The sequence below is a fragment of the Tympanuchus pallidicinctus genome, unplaced genomic scaffold (assembly GCF_026119805.1).
Source record: "Tympanuchus pallidicinctus isolate F22 unplaced genomic scaffold, pur_lepc_1.0 scaffold22, whole genome shotgun sequence".
NCBI classification, from domain to species: Eukaryota; Metazoa; Chordata; class Aves; order Galliformes; family Phasianidae; genus Tympanuchus; species Tympanuchus pallidicinctus.
In genome coordinates, this window is record NW_026294739.1 from 36535242 (window position 1) to 36550552 (window position 15311).

At 39.4% G+C, this 15311-nt stretch overlaps 1 protein-coding gene across 2 annotated transcripts; it reads right to left on the reverse strand.

The window, feature by feature from the left end:
• Window positions 1-1416: 1416 nt before the first annotated feature.
• Window positions 1417-14966, reverse strand: BRD7 (bromodomain containing 7). Of its 2 annotated transcripts, XM_052686755.1 has the most exons (17): window positions 14828-14966; window positions 14356-14564; window positions 13148-13277; window positions 12723-12780; window positions 11359-11503; window positions 10479-10589; window positions 9951-10135; window positions 8947-9070; window positions 8268-8343; window positions 7349-7456; window positions 6688-6820; window positions 5835-5946; window positions 4659-4709; window positions 3589-3700; window positions 3283-3426; window positions 2486-2626; window positions 1417-1631 (listed from the first exon to the last, which is right to left on the reverse strand). In XM_052686755.1, the coding sequence occupies exons 1-17, from the start codon at window positions 14874-14876 to the stop codon at window positions 1567-1569; spliced, it is 1953 nt and encodes a 650-aa protein (XP_052542715.1). In that variant the 5' UTR covers window positions 14877-14966; the 3' UTR covers window positions 1417-1566. The 2 variants fall into 2 exon arrangements, with proteins under 2 accessions (XP_052542715.1, XP_052542714.1); XM_052686754.1 differs by having other exon boundaries at window positions 1417-2626.
• Window positions 14967-15311: the final 345 nt, after the last annotated feature.

Here is a 15311-nt window from a genome sequence, read left to right on the forward strand (position 1 = left end):
CTTGTTTGTTTTTGCAGTTATTATGAAGGGAAGCAAATGGATGAGCCCAGGCTCTTCTCAGTTCTGTGTAGTGATAGGACAAGGAGCAGTGGCCTAAAACTTCAAGATAGGAAGTCCCATAAAGAGATGTGGAAGAACTTCTTTACGGTAAGGGTGGTGGAGCACTGGAACAGGCTGCCCAGAGAGGTGGTGGAGTCTCCTTCTCTGGAGATATTCAGGACCTGGCTGCTTGCCTCCTTGTGCGACCTGCTGTAGGGAGCCTGCTTTAGCAGGGGGTTGGACTCTATGCTCCCTTGAGGTTGCTTCCAACCCCTGCAATTCTGTGATACCCATGAACAGGAGCTGTATTGCTTATACCCCCTATAGAATTAGTAAACTTTTTTTAGTTGCAAAGTGAATTTGATACATATATTTAAGAGAATTCATACAAGTAGAAAATACATACTGAGAGACTTGCATTCAACAGCTGAAGTATAATTTCAGTGCTGTTTTCTGCCACCTGTGGCCTCCTACTGCACTATATGATAGGTATGTGAGGTAGGTGATTAGATGCTAAAAACTGAGCCAACAATGATTTGGCTGGAACTGTTGCTTTACATCTTGTCTTCTCTTGTAGCACAAAAATAAGTTTAAATATAAATATTAATGAAAAACTCACTCCTTTGAGAACATCATGGTAATCAGCTACAATTAGCCACTGATGTGGAAGAAAACCCCAGTGATTATTTTATTAGTAAACTAAAAACAGTCTGCGACAGTTGAAATTACTGGGGAAGTATTCAGGGTGACAGTTCAACCTTTTTAGGAATGAATTTTAAGAATTGTGTAAGTTTAAAAAAAAAAACAAACAAGAAAGCAGACAAGCACCTCTGCAGCTCCTTTATATAGTGGAGGAAGAAGAGGAAAGGAATTATGAAGATTATGTTGGACATAAGGCTGGAGATTAAGTGGAATTTGTTATTCTGCTTTACCTTTAAGTTAGCTCTTCATTTCAGCTTCATGCCACTTCACATGTTATAAACTGTTAATCAGATGGAGATGAACTACTGCGTATCACTGCTGTAAAGTCCAAAGTAACATGGAATCTTAACGTGAGTAAATGTTGTAGGGTAACAACAATTAAAAATACCCAACATTGCCTGTTGCAGAATTATTTTGAAAAGGGAGTCTTTCACATTCAGACACTAATTATTGTCTCAGTCAGATTCAGCTACACGGTGTACTTATCACATTTGGAAATTGGTGGCTGAGTCTTTGCACGCTATACAGGCTCGTTTTCACATACACTCTGACTTTTCCAGACACACAATAATGGAAAGAGAATTTAAATGCAGCAGAAGTCCTATAAAATAATAAAGAATGGCAAATGAATAGTAAGTGCATTTTTGAAGCAGAAGAAATTCTAATACAAACAACTCAATTTCAAAAATCATCAGTTCCAAAATTTAATAAACAAAAGTAGTTTCTTTAACACACAATATACACATGCCCAGTGAATGCACCTGAAGGACGTTTATCTGGTTCTTAAATAGAATCAAACAAACACCTGTAAACTTAACTGACGCTTCAGACTGTAACTGGACCACATTCGTTTTCAGTGATGGTGACAGTCTTTTTGGGTTCTTGAAACTCTGAAAGTTCACAACAGACACCAGGTCAGTTAGCACGTTTACCACTTTTCAGTGACAGAAGAGCACAGACAGCACAGTACTTCTCAGACACTTGCTATTTGTGTAGACAGTCCTGAGTTAACAGTGTGTGTTCTGTTTGTCCACGAGTCTTTTTTCAGTTGTGTTTGTTATGTGGCCTCTCTTGCAGTACACTGCTATGGAAACTAAATTGCTCAGTAATTGTAAAGATTTCTCAGTTTCATTGAAGCAATCTGGTTCTTACTAAACAACTTAACTAAAACCTTTTATAAGCCACACCTTGAGTAAATTCATTGTGTGAGTTATCTTTCTTGAAACAGAATTCTTACCTGCCTTATAAACTGAGTACAAACAAATTCTAGGTGTGTTTTCATAGTTTACATGACCTATTAAGCCACTGCCACAAGGGGGAGATCTGATTCTGGCACTCATTTTCCACTGCCCAGACTCGAGCACAATCAGTGGTTCTTGCTAGATAAACGAAGTTGATGCTGTCAGCTAGAAAAGCACTACAGCTGGCCAAAGTAAGCAAAAAGGGAGCAAGATGTCCTTATTTCAGCAAGTAATTTTAACTCTTCTCTTGTAACTTCACTCTAAATGCAAAAACTAGAATTTAATGGAGTGCCAAGCTTTAAAATTTGGCAAATATATAAAATAACTATTCTGAGTAGTTGAACCAAAGTTCCACATATCCAAAAGATTAATTTTGAACTGAGATTTTTAAAAGTGGAGAATAACTGAAAGCTGAAACCAGGTAAGTTGTACCACAAGCCATTCTAATGATTTGCAGATTGTGGTTTTGTTTTAGATACTACCCAACAGTTTTGGATACTTACCTGTCAAATCTACCCCACTGTCTTCTGTATCAGGTAAAGGAATTGAAATTCCCATTGCTTTCCGGATTCCATACGTACTAACAATGTCTCCTGGAGTCACTTGTTGTGCCAGTTCCTTCAGATTGTTGGTTACTCTCTCCGCTGAAAAAAGAGAAGTGGATGTACTTGTAAGCTGCATATACAAACACACACAAAACTGCTGACACGAGTCTCTCATCTTATAACCAGTGTTTAAATACACAAATGCAATTGGACCAACACTGAAGCATTTTATCTGTTCTCAGTGAGCTGGCTCCTTCAGATCATGTACACTGCAGTTGATACTGCACAATTTAGTTTTACTTCCAGAACTGACACCCTTTCTGCATAGTTCTAACATGGAAGGCTTCCATTACCTGTATAACAAACCAATGAGGCAGGGAGCTTTGCTCAGATAATTAAATTAATGATTGCTGTGAATTGCCATAATAAAAATAGACCAAACCTGGAATAAAACTATCCTTACAATAAAAACTTGGAAAATATACAAAACATCTGTTCAGAGACACTGGAAAAATCGTGAAGTTAGAGGTGCTTGGCTATCATCTGCCCCGTGGCACTGAAATAAACTATAAGATAGCTCAGTTACTTGTACTTATTGTTTAAAACCTTCATCTGGCTTTCCATACAAAAAATGAAATATAAATTCACATCCTACATCAAATTGGACACAGATTCCACTCTGTCACACCTCTGCTTTAATATAATTCAGGACTTCATCAATTATGCAAGAATGAGCAAAAGAAGTATTATCTTACCCAAGTGCATCTCTCTGTAAGACGGACCCAGAAGACAAATCATATTAGGGGGTGGTTTTGTACTTAGCCGTTCATTTTGAGCATCCTGAAGTTCTCTCAGAAGCTTTGTTGTTTCATCAAGTTTCCTCTGGAAGATTTCAGCCTCTGTTTATAGAAGAAGAGTCCCTGACTAAGTAAAGAGGGTAGCTTTACTTTATGATATAAAATGTACTAAGGCTTAACTGTGCAGAGAGATTGAGAACATCAACTACCTTTCATCAGAAGTTAAAGACACGTATCAAAATTGCAAGTACTGTGCTAACTTACCCTCAGAATCAAACTCTTCCATAGGCATGCCAAAGTTTGTAACAGCTTTTAGGGCTGTTAGTCTGTCATTATTAGCAGAATCCAATCTTGCAGCGATATCAATTTCCATAATCTAAAAGAGCAAGTAATAATTCAGATAGATAATATTTAAATCAACCTCAAAACAGCAAAGTTGTTTTGGGTAAATCAGAATGCTAAGTTAATTAAAATTAGTCTGCTCAAAAAAGAAAAAAAAAAAGCAGTACTGATACCCTATGAAACATATGAAACATTCATTGCTCTCTAGCTACTCAGCCCATTATTATGTTTCATACTTAGACAGGAAGGAATTGGCATCTGCCAAAAACAGTGGGGCCGTGCACAAACGATGTGGTAAACTAACAGCAGCAAAAACAATTGGACTATAAACATGAGCTCACCTAAGACTGAATTGATGAACAATGTGACAATAAAAGTTAAAACCAATGGGGAACTGACAGGAGATGAAGGCTTCAGCTCTTTCCCTGTACTACTGCACTTTCTCTCTGAACAAAATTTGTTGGGTGAAATGATTGTAATGCTACACTGCATGCTTACAGGGACACAAGCTCCTTAAGAAACTATCCCAAAGGGAGCTGTGTATCACTGTCTTTGACACTTATTACAACCTTATGTTAAATCAGGTTTTTAGAGGGAATGGTACAACTACAGCTTCCACCCAGAAGATCGAGGGTGTGGTCAAGCAATCACAAATATATATGCATTTTTTTCTAGTTTTCTTGACAAAGTCAATTTTACATAAGACTGACTTTTAGAATATTCTTGTGCTCCAGATGCCCTCTGATTCAGCAGAGGTTCATTAGTTAGGATAGTATGGCTAGGTTGTGGTTAAACTCAATGATCTTTAAGGTCTTTTCCAGCCTGAGCAATTCTATGACTCCATGCATTTGTCAGAAGTGACACAGAGCACATTTACATGCAAAGTTTCAGCGCTGCTTCACAAGCTGCAGGGGTTTTGGCTGTTGGGATAAGTGAGGTGTTAGACGCGTGTTTCTTCGAGCAGCTTACAGATATAAAAATTTTACCCTTACCTCTTTTAATGCATCACTTCTTTCATGGGGCCCTTCATCTTCCTCTAGGGGCTGAATACAGAAAGGATTTTTAAAGCAGGCATTAAAACTAATCTTTTCCTTAAGGTCAAAGTGAACCTTACAATGTGGTGGTTTTAATCTGAGGTACATGATGCAAGCTCTGTAAAACCAAGTTACAAAGCAGCTGTTTTTAAACAGCTTTTTTCAGATACCAATATTTACCAAAATATATTATAGTACACATTTTACTGCTCTTTGCAGTAAATATCTACATGTCTTTCCCCAGTGATATCACCTCAAGGGGGAAAAAGGGAAAAAAAAGCAGCATGACAATCAGGCTGAAATATATTGTTTCAGTACATAACTGCATTTCTCTTAATATTTGCAACAACAGTGGTCAAACCCTGTAAGCCAATGGCACAACTGAGTACAACAGAAGTGATAAACGTGTAATGCAAAGCAAAGGTCTGAATTGGAGGCTGGGGCTCTGATCTTTGCTCTGTGAGCTGTTCCCAGAATTAGTTTCACTTACGTACAAATCATTACTAAAAACCTATTATTTGTTTATTACCGGAGTGTCCACTCAAGTCAGAGTAAGCTAAAGCAGTATTTAGGGGTAACTACTTTCTGGAGAGACACAACTAATCGATGATTTACAAATTCGGTCCCATATCTTGCTCATCAAATCAGCCCCTTTGATTCCAGTCTCGTTTGGCACACGTGGATACTGAAGTCTTGCAAGTTTTTTACTATTCTTCCATAGCACATATTTGAGTTTAAAAGCACTGCACTAACTAATGGGGAAAATTAGTTAATATTCTCTTAAAATAAGCAGTGGTGCTAGCAAACTTCTCATGGAAACAAAGAAAGAACGGTGATCACCTTGTCTCTAAGCTGAGCACTGCTGCTTTCTTACTGTAATAGGCACAAATACAACAGCTGGACAAAGGCTATGAGACTCTGACTCCATCTACAATATTTGATTTTCACATTTCTCTAATTAACAAACTATCATAGTATCTTTCTAGAAAACCTATTTGCTGGAGACAGGTGTCTTCACTTTCAAATTTCACCGTTAAAAAGGGAACCCCTCGCTAGGATCAGTGTCATCATTTTCTAGCTGTGTAGCTTGTGCACCAGGAGTAACAACTAGAAAACTCACAAGTTCACCCTTACCGTTTCTAGTTCTCTGAGAGATCTTGAATGTCCTCCTTTAGTTAGAACATCAAGCAAGCTATCAGCCATTAAGAAAGGATAATCTTGCGATTTCATCAAAAATTCATGAATACTAGAAGATCAAAAGATAGTTAAGACAACTACTTCTGTATTCTGTATTCAAGAGAAAAAAAGTTTTGTTAGATAAAGGGTAACCAATGCCTACAGCATGGGAAACACAAAAAGTAGCAAAGAATTTAACTGGCTTGCCTTTTTTTTGTATTGCCTAGAGCTTGTAGCCTAGGAAAACATTCAGATTCAAGAACTGAAAAACAAAAATCTGCATCTTCATTCATCTGCATTAAACTGAAAGCAAACTTCTATAGTATAGCAGAAGTTCAAAGTCACTGCCTGAAGCAGTGATTGAGCACCTGGTGGGAAGCAGGACCAACCCAGGAGCTCAGGTGCATGCAATGTACCTGAGTGACTGGAAGGGGTGAAGCCAGGATCCACCCCTTCCTAGACCTCATTTAAGTGTTGGCAGTGGAGGTGAGGGCATCTCTCTGTATACCTGAGGCCTTCTGAAGGTAAGCAGATTCTTTTCTTTGTTTCTGTGCCCACAGCTGCTGTATTTGAGCAAGTCCTCACTTAGTACAGCCTAGGACTTTGCTACCCTGCTGTCACTGCTGTGCTTTCCATCGCGTTACACGCAGACACTTAACATTAGGGATTAGACGTTTCTTAACAAAAAAGCAGTAGCTGTAAGACATGGGACACAGTGACATCATTCAGCAGCACAGGCACAGTCCATACTGCAGCAAGTTGCATGTTGTTTCCATATATGACCACTGTAATGCATGCTCTAGCTGATTACCTGAATGATCCCTGATTAGAGTCCTCCCCATAGGTTGAATAGATTAAGTCAGAATCTTCTTTGCTGATGTTGGCAAACGTAGAATCATATGTTGGAGCATACGAACTGTAGGGTCCATAGTTCAAGTATGTCACTAATGAATAACAACAGTACTAATTATTACCTCTGGTATGCACATATTAGATAAATGTGAGATGAGGTAGTCAAATAATCCCTCAGAAGAAACTAAGAATGTTATTTCTTAAAGAGAAAACAAATATTCATAGAATACCATCTTTCCACCCTGCAAAAATTTTTAATAATGCATATTTTAAATGCATATTTATTTACAATGTTCTATTAACAGTATTGTATGCCTTAACCCAATATGAAAATTCAGTCTGGGCATAACCAGTTCTCAGGTTTCCCACTATGCTCCTTCAAAGCCAGCAGAAACCCCTGCATCTCTCTGGTATTGTTTCTCTTCTCATTCTAGATCAATCTTCTATTGAATACGCTTCCCCTTTTGTATGTGTAAATTAAGCTAGATTTTGTGATGTGCTCTTCAGATGTGTCATAAACACATGCAAACTGAATAATAGTAATGAGATCAACATATTTTGTTTATATAACAAGGAGGATTTATAGTGTTTCAAAAATAAATAAATCAATCAGCACTTGCCTGGAGTAACCTTGTTTCTTTTATCTTCTTTGAACCCTTGTAATGTATTAACTCCTGACTGAAGTCTTCCTGCTGTCATACCCAGCTTTACAGGGCAGTAACCTGGTTCTACAATAGCATACAATCAAAATACAAGACTAATAAGGCACTGTTAAGTGACACAAGAAGACGTTCAAGCTTATTTAATATTTGCATCCTGTTTAGTCTGAAATTTCTGGCTACAACTCAGAGCATTGTTCTTCAATTGCTTCATATTAAAGACTACACGTAGTTTTAAATATGAATTCAAACCCACGATAATGCACTGGTTAAGTGGCAACACTGGCTAAGGATTAGTTTTCTTCCTTCCTGCCTCCCCTAACAAAAGCTGCACTGTCTTGCTGAGGTTTCCTACTGCATAAATAAGAGGAATTGAGAAGTTTTCAGAATAGTTTCTGTCTCATGTAGACAGTCAGCTCAATTCTGCAGTAAGGTGACAGTTAAATGATTGAGCACCTGCATTCTAGCTAGTGACACCACAGAGATGGCAGTGATGAGACAAAGTCATTTGGAACTCGGACAATTCCCAGTTATGGGGAGTCTGTGATCCTCTGGGTCAACAGACTGCACTCTGTACTTGATCCTGACTTATAGAGTCCAGGAATTAAGTGTACCCTAACATGGCTGGTAGTTCCTTCTCTCATGGCAAAAGCTCTGTTGCATCTCCCACAAACAACTCATGCAAAATGGAAGAGGATTGGCCACTGATGGTTCCCTCTTGCTGCTCCTCAATGCAGCCCCAATTGCCTCCACCAGCTGCAGCCTTTTAAATTCAGATTATCAGACTATTAAGAACTACAGGCCCATCTACGCCAGCAGGAAAAAAAGCAGCAGAATACTTTGGTGTAAGTGATTTGTTACCTGAACCATGCAAACTTACCTCCTGCAGTAAGATCAACTGGGTTAAGAAGACCCAGAGTTGTTGTGCCATCTGGCTTTCTTCTTTCAAACGCACACTGAAATAAAATTACAATTTATGTCACCTGACAAAATTCACAGTCCTTAAATTTATAGAAACAGCTAATGAAAGTTGTCTTATCCATAGAAATTAAAATGGATTTGGAAATATCCGTCAGACTTAGAAGTGAATACTGCTTTTTCTTCTTTTTTTTTTTTGGTTTTTTTTTTTTGGTAAAAAAGCCTTTCACTGGGTAACAGTTACTGATCCAGGCACAAGGGATAAAGAAGTTACAATAAATAATAACATTTCTATAAAAGATAATAAGATATGTAACTCATACTTGGTAGAAATGGGCCCAGTGTTACCAAACTGGATTCCTTCTCCTTTGCTCAGATATGTGGCTGCTTCAAACACAGGACTTTTTTTCTTGAAATCCCTAGCATTCATCCTCCTCTATTACTTTATCTAAGAATTCTGAAAACGTAACATGAACTTGCTCTGCTGATGACATTCAGCATGCATTCGACTGACATTCTTCTTGCCTCCTGCCTTTACACTGACATTACCAGTCGTGTGTAAAATGATACAAACTGCAGTAAGAGCATGCCTTGAGATTCAGTGATGCTACCTAAGCCCAGTTCAGGAAAAAGTGATTTACCTGGCTGTTTGCAAGTCGTCTTGTTAACTTTCCTCCAGATTCTCTAACAATACGATCAATCTGCTCTTGTTCCCTCTCCAAGCTATTGATTCTTAATTTGTCTTCAAGTAGATCTTTGTCCTTCCTATAAATAAAACCAATATATCTTAGTTAATAGCTGTAACAGACACAAATGGCTAAGTATCAGGAACAGGGCAGTGGATAATTTCTTTTTGCAAACTGCTTTTGTAGACAGCTTCCCCCCCAATTAAAAAAAAAGATGCACTTAATAGGACTATTTAATAAAGAAGGAAAAAATGTGAGAGTCTTAAACCCATGAATGCATTTTTTTTATGATAGTTATTGTAAAAGTATCTGTTTAGCTTAGTTCAACCATACAGATGGATACAGTTTGGCATGTCAAAATTTATATCATTGCTCTGACAAAACAAACAAGGATGTTTTTGGTAAAAATTAAATGTTTCATAGTCTGTATTTTAGTACTTATACTTTCAAAACTAGGAAAATGAACTCCCAAGTTTTTCTGAACATTAGAAAGGAATGTTTCTAGGCATTAAAATTTAATTAGAAAGTAAATATTCCATAGCTACACATTTGTAAGTATTATGCAACGAAAATAGTAATTGGAACTTGAAATTGGCTGAAGAGTTATTTGTAAAGAGATACTTAAAAGGTCATGTTTGCAAGTTTTCTTCAAAACAGTACTATTTTCATTAAACAGACACTAAAACTAACAATAACTGGTAATAATAACAGAAAATAACTGAAATGGTTGTTGAGCAGTAAAAGATTATCCCCATGAAACATGATGATATCATATAAAAGACTTCCAAATATACTTTTTTTGGTATTTTGACTTTACATAAATGTTATTCCCTTGAGATGAAGGACTGTTAGAGTATACCCAGTACCAAAGAAAACCACACCTCCAAGTCCCCAGTAAGTCAGCTTATTTCAGTGGCATTAAAGAGGTGCATCTTCTAAACATTGAGACAATACTTCACTTTTTGTGTTCCTTGTTAGGTGTTTTGAAAGCTTTGGTATCGCCATCCACAGGTTCTCCTTTGTCTTTTCCAGAACCACTTTCATCTTCTCCACTTAGCTGCAGTTCTACCTTGTCCTTCTGTTTCCTTGTCTTCTGCAGATCAGCCATGAATTCTATACTTTGTTTCAGGCTCTGAATCCTCTCCTAAAAAAACACAATAGAATCCTTCTGTTTCCTGCTTACATTAATTTTTTCCTAACTTAACCACAAAGAATAATTTAACTTTAGTTCTTTCTTATGCTTGCAAGTATAAAGGCAATTTAGAAAAATCAAATATTAAATACAAATACGTTATCTGGTAATATCTCCTTCTCTGGAGATATTCAAGACCCATCTGGATGCCTACCTGTGCAGCATGCTGTAGGGAGCCTGCTTTAATGGGGTTGGACTCAGTGATCCCTTCCAAACCCTACAATTCTGTGATACAACTCTGTCAAAGCAGCTTTTTTTTTTTTCTTCAATATTTTGTTTTGTAATCATTTATTACCTGGCTAAGTATCTTCATCCCTGAGTGCAGCAGTTTTTTTGCAGCTTTGTAGTAAATGGTGTCTGGTTTGTTGTATGTCATTGCATTAGTACACATCAATTTGAAGTTATCCTGTACAAACGATTTTGGAATGAAAGTTAAAGTTTTACAGTATGCTGTATTATAATCCTCGTTGCAAATGGTGCATCTAGAGCTTTAGCGAAAAAGAACTTCAAAGAAAAACCAGTGAACTTATGATGTCTAACAATAGGCCAGTTTCCTTGCCTATATCCCTTTACTGCATAAAAATGTACAAGAACATATAAGCATGTTTTACAAAGTAGTAGTTGAAAGCATGACCCCAATTCCCCCCCCCAACCACTGCACACATGGTACTTTCAGGGCCTTTGATCCACCAGACACTACAGCACAGGGTTAAGTGCCTGCTGTGAACAGGACTGAGCTAGTCTGGCCTTTGCTACTTGTGGTTCTACATCCCTAGGTAAGCTGAGCAGCTAGCACTGAGGTGACAGGATGCCAATGATGAAGTAACTGACAGGCAAATTAACCCAACTCCTTGTTTTTCGGGGAGGTCTGCTACAAATGCTAACGTTTTCATTCAAGTAAAGATCTGAACTGACACACTGACGGACAAGCTGATATACATCCTGCATAAGAAATGAAGACATCTGTGTCATCTTGAAATACACATTTACAAACCAGAGGTATGCTTCCTCTTCTCTTCCACAGCTTAGCTGCTCACAAATAAGTCAGTAAGAAACATTTCCTCAGGCACAAGTACTGGTTCTTTTTGGCAACTTCACATTATCCTAAAATTGTAGAGCTCAAGTACATTGCACGCAATCCATCTCTGTAGTCACAGAGAAATTCATAGAATTACCTTTAATTCTTCTATGGACTGGTACCCATTGTTCTTGATCTTCTCTTTCATAGTACTAAAATCCATTGGATTTTTAATGATCATGGAGTAGCCAGGGGCAATAAAATCAGTCACAGGAAATGAAAAGAAAGAACTTGGATCCTTTCTGTTAAGATATGAAAGGACATTTTTATGTTTCAACTTTATAACAAAAAACATATTGAGCTCAGAGTTAAATAGAAAGGAACAGACTAAGTTGAAAAAGAATCAAAAACATGAAGCCAGAAATGGCTTTTGTCAGCAGTCTTTCACTTCTGAAAGCTGGAAAGCAAACCCTGATACCAGAAAAGTGCTACAAAAATATCACAGAAGTTAGTTCTACATTTTGGTAACTATCCCCAAGAAGATTAAAAAGAAAAATACAAATAACATGCTTTTGAGGTTTTTCTCTTCACATTTTTTTAAGTTAAAGTTAGGTCAACATAAAACAAAGGGAATTAATGTGATAAGAATGCATACTTGTCATTCATTAACTAGTTTGCTTACTCTGAAATTAAATCAAAGGGAATAAAAGCTACAATAAACCATGTATTCAGAGTTATGTTCATTTTCAGCTTACACAACTCTAACAGCTTATTTAAAATTAAACATTCCCTGATATTCTCTCCTTGGGATAAAGCTAGATTGATAACTTGGTGTGAATTTCTCTCCCAGAACTGTTCATTTTTATTTTCTTTTCCCCTTTCCCCTGAACACTGTAGTTTCAGACTGGCCTCCCACGCCAATGTGGCTGAATTCCTCACTGTTACTACATGCTGGTGAAACCACTGCTGTTTCAGGCCTTCTCCTGTGGCTTAGTATGGATTTCCACTCCTAGCTGCAAAGTGTGTGTAGACAAACATTTTGATAGTATGCTGTCAGTTTCCCAATCTGCAATCAAGCAGATGCCTCTCAAACAACATTTTGAGCTTGATCTGGTAAAATAAGACAAAGGTCTTTCAACCACTGTAAGACGTACACTAATTCTTGACTTTAAGAAGGAATACCTTGAACCAGAGCTTGCTTGAAGGAACTGCTTCTGCAAATCTGATTATTTTAGTCAAAATATATTTGGTTAATAAGACATAATCTACATTTATGAAGCACGTACTTCCTTTTTATAGTAAAAATTGGAGAACTCAAGGTAAAGAAATGAAATTACAGTTTTGGTAACTTTATTCCAATCTCACAGGGAAAAAAAGTTCTTATATAGAAAATATACCTAACTTTCCAGTAATATGATGTTTTATCCAGTAGTATTTGAACTAAACTTTTTATAGGCCTTTTCCCTTAATGTACATTAAATTCATTTTGCAGCTCTGAAAGCCTGTAGCATGGACACTTACCTTTGTAGCTGTCTCATGAGTTGATTCAGAGCTTCCTGAAGCGGTGTCTGCTCCACCTCTAGACCAAAAAGAATCGTGGATAGGAGGGATATGAAATGGAACTGACTGCAAGTGATACTGAACTTCCAAGATATTAGTCATCAACCACACAAAACTGATCTTGAGAATTCAGCGTAAACAAATACAGTGGTAAAAAGCAGGATACGTAGATATACTTTTCTCATTGGCCTCAACATTCTGCACATACTGACAGGGGCAGTAGATACTACTTTTTCAAAACAAATATATGGCAACAGTTTCAATACTTTTAGGAACTGGAGAAGAACATGGGGATGACAAAAAATATCAAGATATTTGTTAACAAACAAAAATAAGAAGGAAGCCAGTAGAAGAAAATTAGAATTCACTAAAGATTTTTTTTCTACCTTCCTGTTTTGATAAAGTACTCGTTAATGGTTTCTCTGGTGATAATTCCAATCTGATAGGGGTCTGACATTTCAGTTCCTGCTCTCCCTCACTGTCTGGGTGTTCTCGATCGCGTTTCCTTTTATCCTCCTAGAAGGAGAAAAATTGCTATAAAACCTCAGGACCTGCAAAACCAGCGTTATGACTGCACGTAACACTCCAGATTTTTCAAAACAACCTTGCACAATGAAAACAAAACAAACCACAAAAAAGCACACCATGTTTATAAGGCTTCAGAAACCCTGCATTTTTTATGTACTGTCTCCATCTACTGGTCAATACAAAAATTCAGCATACAATGCAATCTATCATTGAGTGTTTATTTTTTAAACATGACAGACAGCTTTAGAGCGTGACAGGAATGCCTCCACACAGAGAATTGTCTCCAGAGATACCTCTGGGATGATTTTGAAGTTTATACAAAAATTAGTAAGAGAGAGGTAGAAAGTTTAAAATGAGATTGTAACCATTTCCTTCACAGAAATGTGTTATAAATACAGATCAGATAAAGAAGGGAATTACATTTTCTTCTTAATTCAGAACCAGTGATGTCTTAATTCTATTTGATATAAATCGATTTATTTAGACACAGCATTTATTTCTGCTTTTAACTTTCTGTGTGTTTACACTAGCCAGTATTTGAGATGAGTTTTCACGCCTTTTTCTAGAACATCTGAAACAAAGGAATTGGCAAAACCAACACACAGAGTCTGAACACACTGCAGCGTGAGAAGGCAATGAGAGGGCTGGAGCACATCTCCTGTGAAGAAAGGCTGAGGGAGCTGCCCTTGTTTAGCTTAGATAAGGCTCCAGGAAGATCGCATTGTAGCCTTCCAGTACTTGAAAGGAGCTAACAAGCAGGAGGGGAACTGACTTTTTACACGGTCTGATAGTGACAAGACAAGGGGAGGGAATGGTTTTAAACTAAAAGACGGGAGATTTAGGAGAGATGTTAGGAAAAGAGTATTCACTCAGAGGGCGGTGAAGGGTTGGAACTAAATGATCTTTAAGGTCCCTTCCAACCAAAACCATTCTCTGATTAAGGACACAAGTTACAGGCGGGCATACCTGCTCTCTGTCTGGTAACAGGGGCAGGCAAAGTTGAAGGTATTTTTCTGTGGTGGTGTTGGTTTTTTTTTTGCTAATATACAAAAGCACGAATGCATACCTTAACTTTTCTCTTTCTTTTCTCCTTCTCTTCTCCAGGAACTTGTTTTTCTCCCTTCTTCCTCTTTTTCCTTTTTCTGTCCTTGTGCTTTTCATGCTCGGATTTGTCCTCATACAGACTGGAATCAAGCCCCGCGCTTCCAGTGGACAGTTCGGCAACTTCGTTCCCTCCAACTTTCAGCACCAGCTTCAGCGGCTTCTCTACGTACTCTTTAACGCAGCAGAGAAACGAGGCGTCGAGCGGCGCGGACAACGCGCTCCCCCCGCACCCCGGCCGTCCCTCCGCCACCCCCGCCCAGCAGACCCGTAACCCCGGCCCTCCCCACGCCGTTTCTCCCTTCCCTGCCCGGCCGTGGGTGCCCAGGCCCGGCCGCGGCTCTCCGCCCGGCCCCGGCTTCCCTCTGCCTTTGAGCTGGGCCAGGCCGGCAGGCCCGAGGCTCGGCGCCCGCTTCGCGACCCCCTTCCCCACCCACCCTCGTAGGGGTGCTTGTCCGACTTGTGCTTCTTGTGTTTCTTCCCCATGGCGGCCCGATAGACCGCGCTGCCGGGGCGGATACCGGCCCCGCCGAGCAGCGGCGCCGCGCGCACCCGGCACGAGCGGCGGCGCAGGGAGCCGCGGCCCTGCAGCGCCCCCCGGCGGCTCGGCGGTGCTCCTGCAAATCCTGGCGCTGGCGCAGGCGTAGAAGCGGGTGGTGGCAGCCGAGCGGCGGGGCCGTGCAGCGTGGTCGGGCGGTGTTTGTTCCGGGCGGCTCTGCCTGCCCGGCCTCGTGCCACGGCGGTGCTGCTTCTGCAGAGCCGTCTCAGCCTCCATTGCCCTCCCTTCTGTTCACGGTCGCGTGGGCGCGCTTCCCTTCACAGCGCCTTTCCTCACAGCACGCCTCGCGCGCGCGCCTCTCCTCAGCGCCTCTCCACATCCCGCCGCGCTCAAACGCGGGCTGCAAATCCTGCCCGGAGCCA